The 15,370-nt window shown below is 43.9% G+C and overlaps 1 protein-coding gene across 2 annotated transcripts; it reads right to left on the reverse strand.

The window, feature by feature from the left end:
- Positions 1-216: 216 nt before the first annotated feature.
- LOC115202372 (CD209 antigen-like protein E) lies at positions 217-5,602 on the reverse strand. 2 transcript variants are annotated; one of them, XM_029766498.1, is made up of 6 exons: positions 5,331-5,602; positions 2,382-2,483; positions 2,012-2,287; positions 1,750-1,874; positions 1,562-1,662; positions 217-554 (listed from the first exon to the last, which is right to left on the reverse strand). In XM_029766498.1, exons 1-6 carry the CDS (start codon positions 5,470-5,472, stop codon positions 407-409), a joined length of 894 nt encoding a protein of 297 aa, XP_029622358.1. In that variant the 5' UTR covers positions 5,473-5,602; the 3' UTR covers positions 217-406. The 2 variants fall into 2 exon arrangements, with proteins under 2 accessions (XP_029622358.1, XP_029622357.1); XM_029766497.1 differs by having other exon boundaries at positions 2,382-2,498.
- Between the last annotated feature and the right edge of the window lie 9,768 nt (positions 5,603-15,370).

The raw sequence follows: 15,370 nt of genomic DNA on the forward strand, positions 1-15,370 counted from the left end.
GTGTATGTAATGGTGGTTTGGTACTGTTGTACTGTTGAGAATGTTATCACCAGATCTAAATTGGAGCATGTAAATATCTGTAGCAAGTAAGAAGAAAGTATTTGAATTGGAATTGATGAAATGAAACGCATGCAGAGTGCAAACAAAGTCAAATGTACTGACTTCATGTTGACTCTGATGATGTGTGAAACATAACTTCTGGTACACAGGAAGCTACAAACAGGAAATAAGTAGGACTTTTATTAGTTTGATACTACTAACAAATACAACAATAACTGTGTTTGCATGCATATGTGAGTGTGTGTGTGTGAGGGTTTGAGAGAGAGAGAGAGAGAGAGAGAATGAAGGAGGAAGTTGTGTGCACTGTAGTCTGCTGTATGTGTTAAAGTATGTTGTCGTGGTGATGTTAAAACGCTTTCTCACAAATCCAGTTGAGTTTGCTGTCACATGACATGTCATTCCATGCCTCCAGAGGACGCTGATCGGTACGTATCTCAACACAGTCCTCGTTCCCAGTATGACCTGCATTATCAGGCTGTGGTTTATGCCAGTACCTACAGGTTACAAACAGTCAGATATCATGGTTAATACCAGTACCTACAGGGTTACAAACAGTCAGATATCATGGTTGATACCACTACCTACAGGGTTAACAACAGTCAGATATCATGGTTAATACCAGTACCTACAGGGTTAAAAACAGTCAGATATCATGGTTAATACCAGTACCTACAGGGTTAAAAACAGTCAGATATCATGGTTAATACCAGTACCTACAGGGTTAAAAACAGTCAGATGTCATGGTTAATACCAGTACCTACAGGGTTAACAACAGTCAGATATCATGGTTAATACCAGTACCTACAGGGTTAAAAACAGTCAGATGTCATGGTTAATACCAGTACCTACAGGGTTAAAAACAGTCAGATGTCATGGTTAATACCAGTACCTACAGGGTTAACAACAGTCAGATATAATGGTTAATACCAGTACCTACAGGGTTAAAAACAGTCAGATATCATGGTTAATACCAGTACCTACAGGGTTAAAAACAGTCAGATATCATGGTTAATACCAGTACCTACAGGGTTAACAACAGTCAGATATCATGGTTAATACCAGTACCTACAGGGTTAAAAACAGTCAGATATCATGGTTAATACCAGTACCTACAGGGTTAAAAACAGTCAGATATCATGGTTAATACCAGTACCTACAGGATTAAAAACAGTCAGATATCATGGTTAATACCAGTACCTACAGGGTTAAAAACAGTCAGATATCATGTTTAATACCAGTACCTACAGGGTTAACAACAGTCAGATATCATGGTTAATACCAGTACCTACAGGGTTAACAACAGTCAGATATCATGGTTAATACCAGGACCTACAGGATTAACAACAATCAGACATCACAGATACAACATCATAATACTAAATAATATGTAGACATTTGTCATCTGATAGTTAACTGTGTTGACTGCTATCATCAATATCAGTAATCTGCATAGAAAAAGGTTGAATGGAGCCTTATTGACAGATGAGTTATCATCTCTCACCTTGTGGTCAGTGGGGTGTCGTCCACCCATTTCCAGGTCCCCTCATTAACAGAGTCAGTCAGACCAATCCAGACTCTCTTCTTGAGGTTGAAGAGAAATGTCTGTTGTTGAGAAAGATAAATAAACAGACGTTTATGTTTGATCATATCTACCCCCTGCACACCCATCCCTCTCCCTCTCCCTCTCACCTGTTCCTTATCACTGTTTATGATCACCAGGTCTGCTCCTCTCTTCAGACAGTCCTCTCTGCTCTCCTTCCAGGTTTTAGACTCAGTAGACAAGAAGTACCAACTGGATTCAAACTTCTGCCAGTCTTCAAGACAGGTTTGAAAATATTGATGAAAATACGCATTTCCTTCAATTTATCACACTGGACACTTAATGAAAGAACACAGACTCATGATCAGTTGTGTATAGTTAATGATAATTTATTACTGTAAATGTACTCACTGAGATTGGTAAACTTCCCGCTAAGAAAATCTCTCTCAGTCTGTAGGTTGGCTCTCTCTTTAGTCAGGGTGTTGTAACTGGTCTGTAGCTGGTCTCTCTCTTTAGTCAGGGTGTTGTAACTGGTCTGTAGCTGGTCTCTCTCTTCAGTCAGGGTGTTGTAACTGGTCTGTAGCTGGTCTCTCTCTTTAGTCAGGATGTTGTAGCTGGTCTGTAGCTGTTCTATCTCTGCAGATGAGTTGGTCTTATAGGCTAAGAAGCTCTTAGAGACCCCATCATCTGTTATAACAACAAAGTGTATCAATAAAATAGATAATCTGGTGAATTGTAGGTGAATGCTGGTGAATTGTAGGAATTGTAACTTAAGACTTACAGTAGACAGACAGGCCTATGATCCCAGCCAGTAGGAGAACACACAGCAGCCCCAGACACACTGCAGCAACTCTGGAGGATCTCTTCCCTGAGCTATCAGGCTCTGTGGACACAGGTACTGTACATAGCATCAATGAGACACAATCACACTTTAAAGTGATGTTTTCTCACCCCATCTCTCTTCCTGTTGAGGGGGACTTGTGGTTGTTAAAGATACAGCTTCACACATTAACAGGAGATATAGTGACCAGTTACAGCTATCTCCTAGCCTTGCTAACGTTAGCCAGCTAGCTAATGTTAGTAGAATTCATATGTTTAGGACATTCTTAACATATTGTACCTTTTGCAAATTCGTAACATATACAAATTGTAATTTGTAACATATCATACAAAATGTAATTCGTAACATCATAGAAATTGTAATTTGTAACATACAAAATGGATCATGGACATACACAAATAGATACATGTCATATGAAACCTATCATATTACACTAAATGGAGTGACTCGGGTTTACGTACAGAATAATAAGAAATGCAATGAGACTAGGTTGGAAATACACAGTGGTGAGTTACAGTACATACTGTAGGACTTTATCAGCATAGTAATTACTAGACTAAAAGAAAAACAATGAGAGAGAGAGTCTCCAATCATGTTCCTAAAATTATATGTTTTGACTCATGAATGTCATTCCATGAGAACTGTAGATGTATCATAGAAGCCAAGTATTATTTGCATTTAAAAATGTAATGGAAAGAGAGAGAGAGAAAAAATGTGTTGATAATGGTATGCTCATCTTTGACAGTGTCTGTAATGCTGTAAAAACATAGGACTAGATGACCCTGTAAAGACATGGAATGATTACAATTGTGGAAAATATCAAAACTGGATCTGTGAGAAAGTGATGTAAAATCAACCTACCATGACAATGTTCTCTCTCTCTCTCTCTCTCTTTCCCTCTCTCTTTCCCCCTCTCTCTCTCTCTCTTTCCCTCTCTCTTTCCCTCTCTCTCTCCCTCTCTCTCTCCCTCTCTCTCTCTTCCATCCCCCCTCCCCTCTCTCTCTCTCTCTCTGTCATGTTGATGGTGGAATACAGTGCTGAATGGTTAAGTGATGATTCCACCTAGTGGTTAAAGTGAGAGAGGAAGTCACCATAGAGGTGAAATAGTGGTATGACAGACTTACCTATGGGCTCTTTCTCAACTAATATTTCCTCAATTCCTCCTCACATCCTCTCTCCTCCCCTCCTACTCAAAACTCAATGGAGAATACAATCCTAGGTGAGCGACCTTGGACCTTCTGTTCTAATAGGGCTGAGTGTGTGTTACCCGAGTACTGGTCTCCTGTTCCACTCCTGGTCCATCCTCTCCTCCATCTCAACTCTGTCAAACTTAACCTTCTTGTTCATATCTGGCTCAGCATAGATGACCTTTGACATCTTTAACAATGCCTGGGTCTTTCTTTCTATGTAGGTCTACTATACATTAAGTATCTGCTTCTAGAATTAATGTGGTGGTCTTCCAACATAGCCTCCAGGAGGCGTCGTACGACAACTGCAAGTCCTCTGTACGTTAAGTCTCTGCTTCTGGTGATATCTCTGTCCCTGAGTCATCTGTGTGTCTCTGTCTGTGTGACTGCTGTAGGTGTTAACTCTAGGGAAGAATCATAAATATGACACGGGTAGTTGTGTCTATGCTAATATAAAAAATATAACAAGTTTGCATACTTGTGTCCGTGCTTGTGTGTGTGTATATGTGTATGTGTGTGTGTGTGAGAGATTGTTACAGTTGTTAAACCATTTTTTGCCCAGGGAATGGGACTTGCTATTTGTGATGATGGACAGGACACTATCATACCAGGAAGATATAGATCATAGAGGGGAAGTGGAGAACAAAGGCTAGCTGTTAACATATATTAAATATCATATGGAACAGCCCCAAGATAATTCAGTCACCTTTCTGCTGATCTGGACCCTCTGTTTACTCCCAAATATACATCAACATGTTCAGGAGGTCCAGGACTACAAACATGGGTCATTACAATGTCCATACAATAGATTTGACACTATAAACTGCTCCAAGTGGATATTAAGGGTGTGTAGTCTTAACCAGTGAGGATGAGATGACAACAGTAACCACCGTGGCTCTCCTCTACATTTACCCTTTAGCCATTTTTTAAAACGTTTTTTATTTAAAAAATGTATTTAACTAGGTAAGAACAAGTTCTTATTTACAATGACGGCTTACCCCGGCCAAACCTTCCCCTAACGACGCTGGGCCATTTGTGCGCCGCCCTATGGGACTACCGATCATGGTCGGTTGTTATATAGCCTGGGATTGAACACAGGTCTGTAGTGACGGCTCTTGCATTTCAATGCAGTGCTTTAGACCGCTGTGCCACTCAGCCCCCCAATTTAGCAGACGCTCTTATCCAGAGCGTAGCCTAGCGATCTTAACTACTAGATGTCCTGCCGCCCTCTCTCTTCATGAACCTGATTGGTCGAGGAGATTTTGAGTGACAGCTGGTTGAATGACTGAAAAGATCCACTTCACTGCCCTCTTTTGGGACCCATGTAGGGGAACAACAGTCAAACGTGAGCATTTGATATTGTGCTTATATGTAACTTGACAACAAAGACTGACTGTAAAACATTATTAGGAGATCACACAGCAGCCCCAGACACACTGCAGCAACTCCAAAGGGTCTCTTCCACCACTGAAAATGTACTGAATCACAAATCATTAAAGCTAAATCTTTGGTAATGTGTTCTACTGTATCATCCAGGAACGGGACACATACAGGTCTAGTACTACAGGGTAATCTCACCTGTTTAATGTGTGTGTGTGTGTGTGTGTGTGTGTGTGTGTGTGTGTGTGTGTGTGTGTGTGTGTGTGTGTGTGTGTGTGTGTGTGTGTGTAATTTGTGTGTGTGTGTGTTCGTGCAATCTTACCTGAAGCAACAACTCCATCTCTTGGACTGGGCTTGAAGGCTCTTATGTTGGAATATAATTGGCCATCAATGTCTGTGTTCTTCATTGCATCAGGCTCATCGTCTTCAAATCCATCTGGGTTTTCATAGACTCCCTCTGACATCTTAACACACTTGTGGTAAAATACAGTAACTTCTACTTCTTACCTCAACTCTAATATACGTCTGTAGCTGTGTCTTCTCCCTGCACTGTCCTGGGTCTGTGTGACTTTAGGTAGTGAAACTCCTTGTCAGTCAACTGCAGTGGATGATACATTGTGAAATCAACACAACACCGGTCACCACATGACTTCCACCAGCCTTAGTGTGATAATATAATACATGATATGACTCCCACCAGTCTTAGTTTGATAATATAATACATGATATGACTCCCACCAGCCTTAGTTTGATAATATAACACATGATATGACTCCCACCAGCCTTAGTTTGATAATATAATACAAGATATGACTCCCACCAGCCTTAGTTTGATGATATAATACATGATATGACTCCCACCAGTCTTAGTGTGATAATTAACTACATTGAATGACTATATATCATGCTATATGATGTATGTGTGAATTCACAGGGTCCCAATTTTGGATGTTCTAAAATAAATTGGTATCCTGTTAATTGACATATACACTATATATATCCTGACTGAGTTTACAGCACCACCAGCCTTCAGATGGAGAACACATTATGGATCTCACTCTGTGACTGGTGGTGTAGGGGGAAGTTGACCCTAGATGCTGACCTTAGGTTGGTTTTACATTTCCACCACTAATGGTTAAGGTTAGGAATGGGGGAGGGAAACCTGATTCTAGATCTGTAGCTAGGGGAAACATCCCACTGAAGTGTGATCGGCCACCGATGGCCATTTATGGGTCTTTGTTCTATCTTTGCTGACTGTGAATAGTTACTCAGAATGAAAAAGCAGAAGTTCTGACAATATCTCCATAGTTTCAGCTTTAAGAGAATAGAAAGAAGAATAAAAAACCTTCACATGTATTATGATAAAAAGTTCATATTTCCACCCTGTCTTTCAGTACAACATAACATATACATACTGGTTACATCTAATGACACAACTCTCTCTGCACTGATTCCACTGTTCCACATGACATCTACCTACATGAACTATTATACAACTCTATAGCTCTACTCTATTCCACAGGAGGAGACAAAGCATCACACAGATCCTTAGATACAGGGACAGAGTCAAAGGTGTCCCTATGGTGGCTGTAGTACTAAATGTGGGTTCGATTCCCACGGGGGGCCAGCACAGAATAAAAAAAATAAATAAATAAATAAAAAAAATGAAATGTATGAAATATATATGCATTCCCTACTGTAAGTCGCTCTGGATAAGAGCGTCGGCTAAATGACTAAAATGTAAATGTAAATGTAAATACAGGTACAGCTGTAGTGTTGGTGACAGAGACCTGGGTGGATGTAGTACTAACTACAGGTACAGCTGTAGTGTTGGTGACAGAGACCTGGGTGGATGTAGTACTAACTACAGGTACAGCTGTAGTGTTGGAGACAAAGACCTGGGTGGATGTAGTACTAACTACAGGTACAGCTGTAGAGTTGGTGACAGAGACCTGGGTGGATGTAGTACTAACTACAGGTACAGCTGTAGTGTTGGTGACAGAGACCTGGGTGGATGTAGTACTAACTACAGGTACAGCTGTAGTGTTGGTGACGGAGACCTGGGTGGATGTAGTACTAACTACAGGTACAGCTGTAGTGTTGGTGACAGAGACCTGGATGGATGTAGTACTAACTACAGGTACAGCTGTAGTGTTGGTGACAGAGACCTGGGTGGATGTAGTACTAACTACAGGTACAGCTGTAGCGTTGGTGACAGAGACCTGGGTGGATGTAGTACTAACTACAGGTACAGCTGTAGTGTTGGTGACAGAGACCTGGGTGGATGTAGTACTAAATACAGCAACAGCTGTGGTGTTGGTGACAGAGACCTGGGTGGATGTAGTACTAACTACAGGTACAGCTGTGGTGTTGGTGACAGAGACCTGGGTGGATGTAGTACTAACTACAGGTACAGCTGTGGTGTTGGTGACAGAGACCTGGGCGGATGTAGTACTAACTACAGGTACAGCTGTGGTGTTGGTGACAGAGACCTGGGTGGATGTAGTACTAACTACAGGTACAGCTGTAGTGTTGGTGACAGAGACCTGGGTGGATGTAGTACTAACTACAGGTACAGCTGTAGTGTTGGTGGCAGAGACCTGGGTGGATGTAGTACTAACTACAGGTACAGCTGTAGTGTTCTGTCCCAGAAACTAGAATATGCATATTATTATTAGATTTGGATAGAAAACACTCTAAAGTTTCTAAAACTGTTTGAATGGTGTCTGTGAGTATAACAGAACTCATATGGCAGCCAAAAACCTGAGAAGATTACAAGCAGGAAGTGGCCTGTCTGACAATTTGTGGTCCTTCTGTTGCCTCTCTATCGAAATTACAGTATCTCTGCTGTAACGTGACACTTTCTAAGGCTTCCATTGGCTCTCTAAAGGCGCCAGAAAGTGGAATGGGGTGTCTGCTGTCTCTGGGCAAAGTACAAGAGCTCTGTTTGTGAGTGGCCTGCCTGGTGGCTCAGAGACAGGAGATGCGCTTTCATGAGACTTGGTCATTTTTTTCTTCACCTGTTTGAATGAATACAACGTTGTCCGGTTGGAATATTAACGCTATTTTACGAGGAAAATTGCATAAAAATTGATTTTAAACAGCATTTGACATGCTTCTAAGTACGGTAAAGGAACATTTAGACATTTTTTTGTAACAAAATGCGCCCGCGCGTTACCCTTTGGATAGTGACCTGAACGCACGAACAAAACGGAGGTATTTGGATAATAACTATGGATTATTTTGAACCAAAACAACATTTGTTGTTGAAGTAGAAGTCCTGGGAGTGCATTCTGACGAAGAACAGCAAAGGTAATCCAATTTTTCTAATAGTAATTCTGAGTTTACTGAGCCCCGACGTTGGCTGGTGTCTGAATAGCTAGCCTTGATGGCCGAGCTATGAACTGCAAAATGTGCTTTTGCCGAAAAGCTATTTTAAAATCTGACACCGCGATTGCATAAAGGAGTTCTGTATCTATAATTCTTAAAATAATTGTTATGTATTTTGTCAATGTTTATCATGAGTAATTTAGTAAATTCACCGGAAGTTTTCGGTGGGTATGCTAGTTCTGAACATCACATGCTAATGTAAAAAGCAGTTTTTTGATATAAATATGAACTTGATTGAACACAACATTGCATGTATTGTATAACATAATGTCCTAGGAGTGTCATCTGATGAAGATCATCAAAGGTTAGTGCTGCATTTAGCTGTGGTTTGGCTTTTTGTGACAGATATGACTCTCTATGTCCCCTATCCTCCCGGCCGGCTCGGTCCTCCCCTCCTGCTCTGTGGCTTGACGACTCATTGCGAGCACACAGAACAGGGCTCCGGGCAGCTGAGCGGAAATGGAGGAAAACTAGCCTCTCTGCGGACCTGGCATTTTTTCACTCCCTCCTCTCCACATTTTCTTCCTCTGTTTCTGCTGCTAAAGCCACTTTCTACCACTCTGAATTCCAAGCATCTGCCTCTAACCCTAGGGAGCTCTTTGCCACCTTCTTCTCCCTCCTGAATCCTCCTCCCCCTCCCCCCCTCCCTCTCTGCAGATGACTTTGTCAACCATTTTGAAAAGAAGGTTGATGACATCCGATCCTCGTTTGTTAAGTCAAACGACACCGCTGGTCCTGCTCACATTGCCCTACCCTATGCTTTGACCTCTTTCTCCCCTCTCTCTCCAGATGAAATCTTGCGACTTGTGACGGCCGGCCGCCCAACAACCTGCCCGCTTGACCCTATCCCCTCCTCTCTTCTCCAGACCATTTCCGGAGACCTTCTCCCTTACATCAACTGGCTCATTAACCTGTTACATCTAGGGGGCAGTAATTTCACGGCTGGATAAAAAACGTACCCGATTTAATCTGATTATTAGTCCTGCCCAGAAACTGGAATATGCATATAATTATTAGCTTTGGAGAGAAAACACTCCAAAGTTTCTGAAACTGTTTGAATGGTGTCTGTGAGTATAACAGAACTCCTATGGCAGGCAAAAACCTGAGATGCTTCTGTTCAGGAAGTACCCTGTCTGAACATTTCTTGCCCTTCTTTATTATCTCTGTCGTTTACAAAGGATCTCTGCTCTTACGTGACACTTCTCACGTCAACAATGGAGTCTCACAGCCCGGGAAAAACAGGAATGATGTCATTCAAAGCCCTGGCTGAAGCACACGAGAGCAAATGCTGAGTGGTCAGTCAATGGACTAAGCCTTAGGCGCGTGACACGCCCCGCCCCCGGCTTTTGGTTTTTTCCTCAGTTTACAGACAGGCAGATTCCCGGTCGGAATATTATCGCTTCTCTACGAGATAAATTGCATAAATATTGGTTTTAAACAGCGGTTGACATGCTTCGAAGTACGGTAATGGAATATTTCGAAATTTTTTGTCATATTTTGCGTCATGCTCGTGGCCGAGATTTAGCGTTGGGATAGTGTCTAGAACGCACGAACAAAACGTCGCTGTTTGGATATAACGATGGATTATTTGGGACCAAACCTACATTTGTTATTGAAGTAGAAGTCCTGGCAGTGTATTCTGATGAAGAACAAGCAAGGTAAGAACATTTTTCTTATAGGAAATGTGATTTTGGTGAAGGCTACACTGGGTGGGTGTCTAAATAGCTAGCCCTGTAACGCCGGGCTATGTACTTACATTATTGCAAAATGTGCTTCATCCGAAAAGCTATTTTAAAATCGGACATATCGAGTGCATAGAGGAGTTCTGTATCTATAATTCTTAAAATAATTGTTATGCTTTTTGTGAACGTTTATCGTGAGTAATTTAGTAAAATCACCGGAAGTGTTCGGTGGGAATGCTAGTTCTGAACGTCACATGCTAATGTAAAAAGCTGGTTTTTGATATAAATATGAACTTGATTGAACAGACATGCATGTATTGTATAACACAATGTCCTAGGTGTGTCATCTGATGAAGATCATCAAAGGTTAGTGCTGCATTTAGATATGGTTTGGGTTTATGTGACATGATATGCTAGCTTGAAAAATGGCTGTGTGATTATTCCTGGCTGGGTACTCTGCTGACATAATCTAATGTTTTGCTTTCGCTGTAAAGCCTTTTTGAAATCGGACAGTTTGGTTAGATAAAGGAGAGTCTTGTCTTTAAATAGCTGTAACATAGTCATATGTTTGAAAAGTGTAAGTTTTCGGATTTAGAGGAGTTTGAATTTCGCGCCCCGCCCATCATTGGATATTGGAGCAGACGTTCCGCTAGCGGAACGTGTAGATGTAAGAGGTTAACTCATCCTTGACCGCTGGCTACATCCCTTCCATCTTCAAGAGAGCGAGAGTTGCACCCCTTCTCAAAAAACCTACACTCGATCCCTTCGATGTCAACAACTACAGACCAGTATCCCTTCTTTCTTTTCTCTCCAAAACTCTTGAGCGTGCCGTCCTTGGCCAGCTCTCTTGCTATCTCTCTCAGAATGACCTTCTTGATCCAAATCAGTCAGGTTTCAAGACTGGTCATTCAACTGAGACTGCTCTTCTCTGTGTCACGGAGGCTCTCCGCACTGCTAAAGCTAACTCTCTCTCCTCTGCTCTCATCCTTCTAGACCTATCTGCTGCCTTTGATACTGTGAACCATCAGATCCTCCTCTCCACCCTCTCCGAGTTGGGCATCTCCGGTGCGGCTCACTCTTGGATTGCATCCTACCTGACAGGTCGCTCCTACCAGGTGGCGTGGCTAGAATCCGTCTCTGCACCACGTGCTCTCACCACTGGTGTCCCCCAGGGCTCAGTTCTAGGCCCTCTCCTATTCTCACTATACACCAAGTCACTTGGCTCTGTCATATCCTCACATGGTCTCATTGCTATACAGACGACACACAATTCATCCTCTCCTTTCCCCCTTCTGATAACCAGGTGGCAAATTGCATCTCTGCATGTCTGGCAGACATATCAGTGTGGATGACAGATCACCACCTCAAGCTGAACCTCGGCAGGACGGAGCTGCTCTTCCTCCCGGGGAAGGCCTGCCCGTTCCATGATCTCGCCATCACGGTTGACAACTCCATTGTGTCCTCCTCCCAGAGTGCTAAGAGCCTTGGCGTGACCCTGGACAACACCCTGTTGTTCTCCGCTAACATCAAGGCGGTGACCCTGTAGGTTCATGCTCTACAACATTCGCAGAGTACGACCCTGCCTCATACAGGAAGTGGCGCAGGTCCTAATCCAGGCACTTGTCATCTCCCGTCTGGATTACTGCAACTCGCTGTTGGCGGGGCTCCCTGCCTGTGCCATTAAACCCCTACAACTCATCCAGAACGCCGCAGCCCGTCTGGTGTTCAAGTTCTCTCACGTCACCCCGCTCCTCCGCACACTCCACTGGCTTCCAGTTGAAGCTCGCATCTGCTACAAGACCATGGTGCTTGCCTACGGAGCTGTGAGGGGAACGGCACCTCCGTACCTTCAGGCTCTGATCAGTCCCTACACCCAAAGAAGGGCACTGCGTTCATCCACCTCTGGCCTGCTCGCCTCCCTACCTCTGCGGAAGCACAGTTCCCGCTCAGCCCAGTCAAAACGGTTCGCTGCTCTGGCACCCCAATGGTGGAACAAGCTCCCTCACGATGCCAGGACAGCGGAGTCAATCACCACCTTCCGGAGACACCTGAAACCCCATCTCTTTAAGGAATACCTGGGATAGGATTAAGTAATCCTTCTAACCCTCCCCCCCCAAAAAAGTTATAGATGTACTATTGTAAAGTGGTTGTTCCACTGGATATCATAAGGTGAATGCACCAATTTGTAAGTCACTCTGGATAAGAGCGTCTGCTAAATGACGTAAAAAGAGACATGGGTGGACATAGTACTAACTACAGGTACAGCTGTAGTGTTGGTGACAGAGACCTGGGTGGACGTAGTACTAACTACAGGCAGAGCTGTAGTGTTGGTGACAGAGACCTGGGTGGACGTAGTACTAACTACAGGTACAGCTGTAGTGTTGGTGACAGAGACCTGGGTGGATGTAGTATTAACTACAGGTACAGCTGTAGTGTTGGTGACAGAGACCTGGGTGGACGTAGTACTAACTACAGGTACAGCTGTAGTGTTGGTGACAGAGACCTGGGTGGATGTAGTATTAACTACAGGTACAGCTGTAGTGTTGGTGACAGAGACCTGGGTGGACGTAGTAATAACTATAGGTACAGCTGTAGTGTTGGTGACAGAGACCTGGGTGGATGTAGTACTAACTACATGTACAGCTGTAGTGTTGGTGACAGAGACCTGGGTGGATGTAGTACTAACTACAGGTACAGCTGTACTGTTGGTGACAGAGACCTGGGTGGATGTAGTACTAACTGCAGGTACAGTTGTAGTGTTGGTGACAGAGACCTGGGAGGATATGGTACAAACTACAGGTACAGTTGTAGTGTTGGTGACAGAGACCTGGGTGGATGTAGTACTAACTACAGGTACAGCTGTAGTGTTGGTGACAGAGACCTGGGTGGATGTAGTACTAACTACAGGTACAGCTGTAGTGTTGGTGACAGAGACCTGGTTGGATGTAGTACTAACTACAGGTACAGCTGTAGAGTTGGTGACAGAGACCTGGGCACAGTTTCCCAAAAGCATATTAAGGCTAAGTTAATCTTAGAACAGCATTGAAACAATGGACTTTGCCTTAAGATACTTTTGGGAAACCGGGCCCTGGCCTGTAGAGCTCACAACCATCCCCACAGAGTCCTTCACTGAGCCCAGACACACACCCACGTTGCCTGCCCTGTCCACTACCACCAGCTCTACCTTCTTTGAACAGCTGGTAGTTCTGTAGGCCACCTGGGTCACATTCTTAGCCCTGGGGCCCACCTCTGTAGAAGTGTTGAGGGTCCCATTGCCCTGGCATAGGGTGACTATGACGAAGCCCGTCCCTTTGACATCTTCGGTTAGGTTGGCAGAGAGCTGCCAGTTTGTGGAGCTGCATGCTAATGGTAAGTCAGAGGAGACCACTGAGGTACAATAACAACTGGAGACTGCGTCCAAGATGTCCGCCCGTTGTTATCAAGGTAATCATGTTCGCATAATCAGATTCATGGGCGTCTATATCCCGGGTGCATTCGGTTTACACAGCACAACATCACATGTTCACTAGCACTCAGTGCACAGGGAATAGTGTTAGCAGCAACAATGTCATTAAGTCATCCAAACACATGCAAGACATTGGATGAAGATGAAATGTTTTTAAAATATCGGTCTCAGCAACATATATTTGAATAATTCAATGGATGTTTTGTGCACAAATGTGATGACTAAAGTGTCTTATTTGGAATTTTCTAAATTGGATTCTCAATATGGCCGTGTATGGAAAATTGTCTTTCTGGGCTGAGCCTCCGTTAAACTGCAGTACGAAAACAAAACTGTAGGTGCAATCGAAACTGGGCTTCTAGACCGGAACGCTGGTACCTTGGAGGAGACGCCTGGTAGTCCGCACTGGGAGAGGTAAAAATTATCACCTGGAGAGAGAAAGGAAGGGAAGGAGAAGGAGGGAGAGGGGAGAGAGAGCAAGAGCTAATGTAGCTGATAACAACTGGTAGCTTACAGCCACCAACTAGTTCAAATCAGTGGCTGTGTAGGAGAGAGAATGTGAGAAAAGGAGGCCATTTTAGAGTGTTGAAACAAGACCCTTACTTTGCTGCCAACGGACAGGGTTACATCCGTTCCTGATGAGGTGCTGGTGGGCGCCACGAGGCTCACCGTGCTGTTGGGTGCACCGCCCCCAGTCACCATGGAGATGCTGGCAGGGAAGGAAGAAGTCAATCTGCGATCGTTGGTGGCTCGGACGGTAAAGATTCCTCAGGTTCTGAAGGCCGTTTCAACGGTGAAGGGGACTGAAATGGTGGAAAACTATGGACAAAACAGGCCTTAGATTCTGATGGTGTAACGGTTGTCGTCTGGAATGGAGGACCAAAAGGCAGCAGGAATGTGGATGCTCATCTTGTATTTATTTTACACCAAGAAAACACCAAAATAACAAAAGAAGAACTCACGAACAACAAAACAGTCTTGTCAGGCTCACACACGCAAAACAAGAAACAATCTCCCACAAACACTAACCCAAACAATTACCCATATATTGGACTCTCAATCAGAGGCAACGAGAAACACCTGCCTCCAATTGAGAGTCCAGCAACCAAACCTAAACATAGAAAACCTAAACTAGACAGAATGCAGAAATACAACCTAGAACATACTAACCTAGAACATACACCCAAAACCCAGGAACACAAATCAAACAACCCTCTACAACACACACAAAACCCCCACCATACAAAACAAACATCCCTCTGCCACGTCCTAACCAAAGTACTAAACAACTACTCCCTCTGCTGGTCAGGACGTGACAGTACCCCCCCTAAAGGTGCAGACCCCTGATGCACCTCATAAAAAAAAAAAAAAACCCAACAACAACAAAAAAATCCCCCTAAACTAAAGGGAGGGAATGGAGGGTGGCTGCCGTCAACGACGGCACCTGTGCTACACCCCCCCTCCCCAACCCACCTATACCGGAGGTGGCTTTGGCTCCGGCCTACTGTCCTCCAGAATGTAGACAGACTTGATCAGTTTCGTGCCGTAGGCAGACTCCCCTCGTTCCGGATCGTAGGCAAACCTCTTCCGTTCCACACTGTAGGCAGACTCATTAGATACACAGTTACTTATATTTAGTTCCGGATCGTCAATAGACTTACTCAGTTCCGGGTTGCTGATAGACTCCTTCGGTTCCGGGTCATAGGCAGACTCACCTGGTTCCGGGTCACAGGCAGACCCCTTCGGTTCCGGGTCGCAGGCAGACCCCTTCGGTTCCGGGTCGCATGCAGTCTCCCTCGGTTCCGGATCACAGGCAGTCTCCCTCGT

Source organism: Salmo trutta, chromosome 11 (genome assembly GCF_901001165.1).
Source record: "Salmo trutta chromosome 11, fSalTru1.1, whole genome shotgun sequence".
NCBI lineage: Eukaryota > Metazoa > Chordata > Actinopteri > Salmoniformes > Salmonidae > Salmo > Salmo trutta.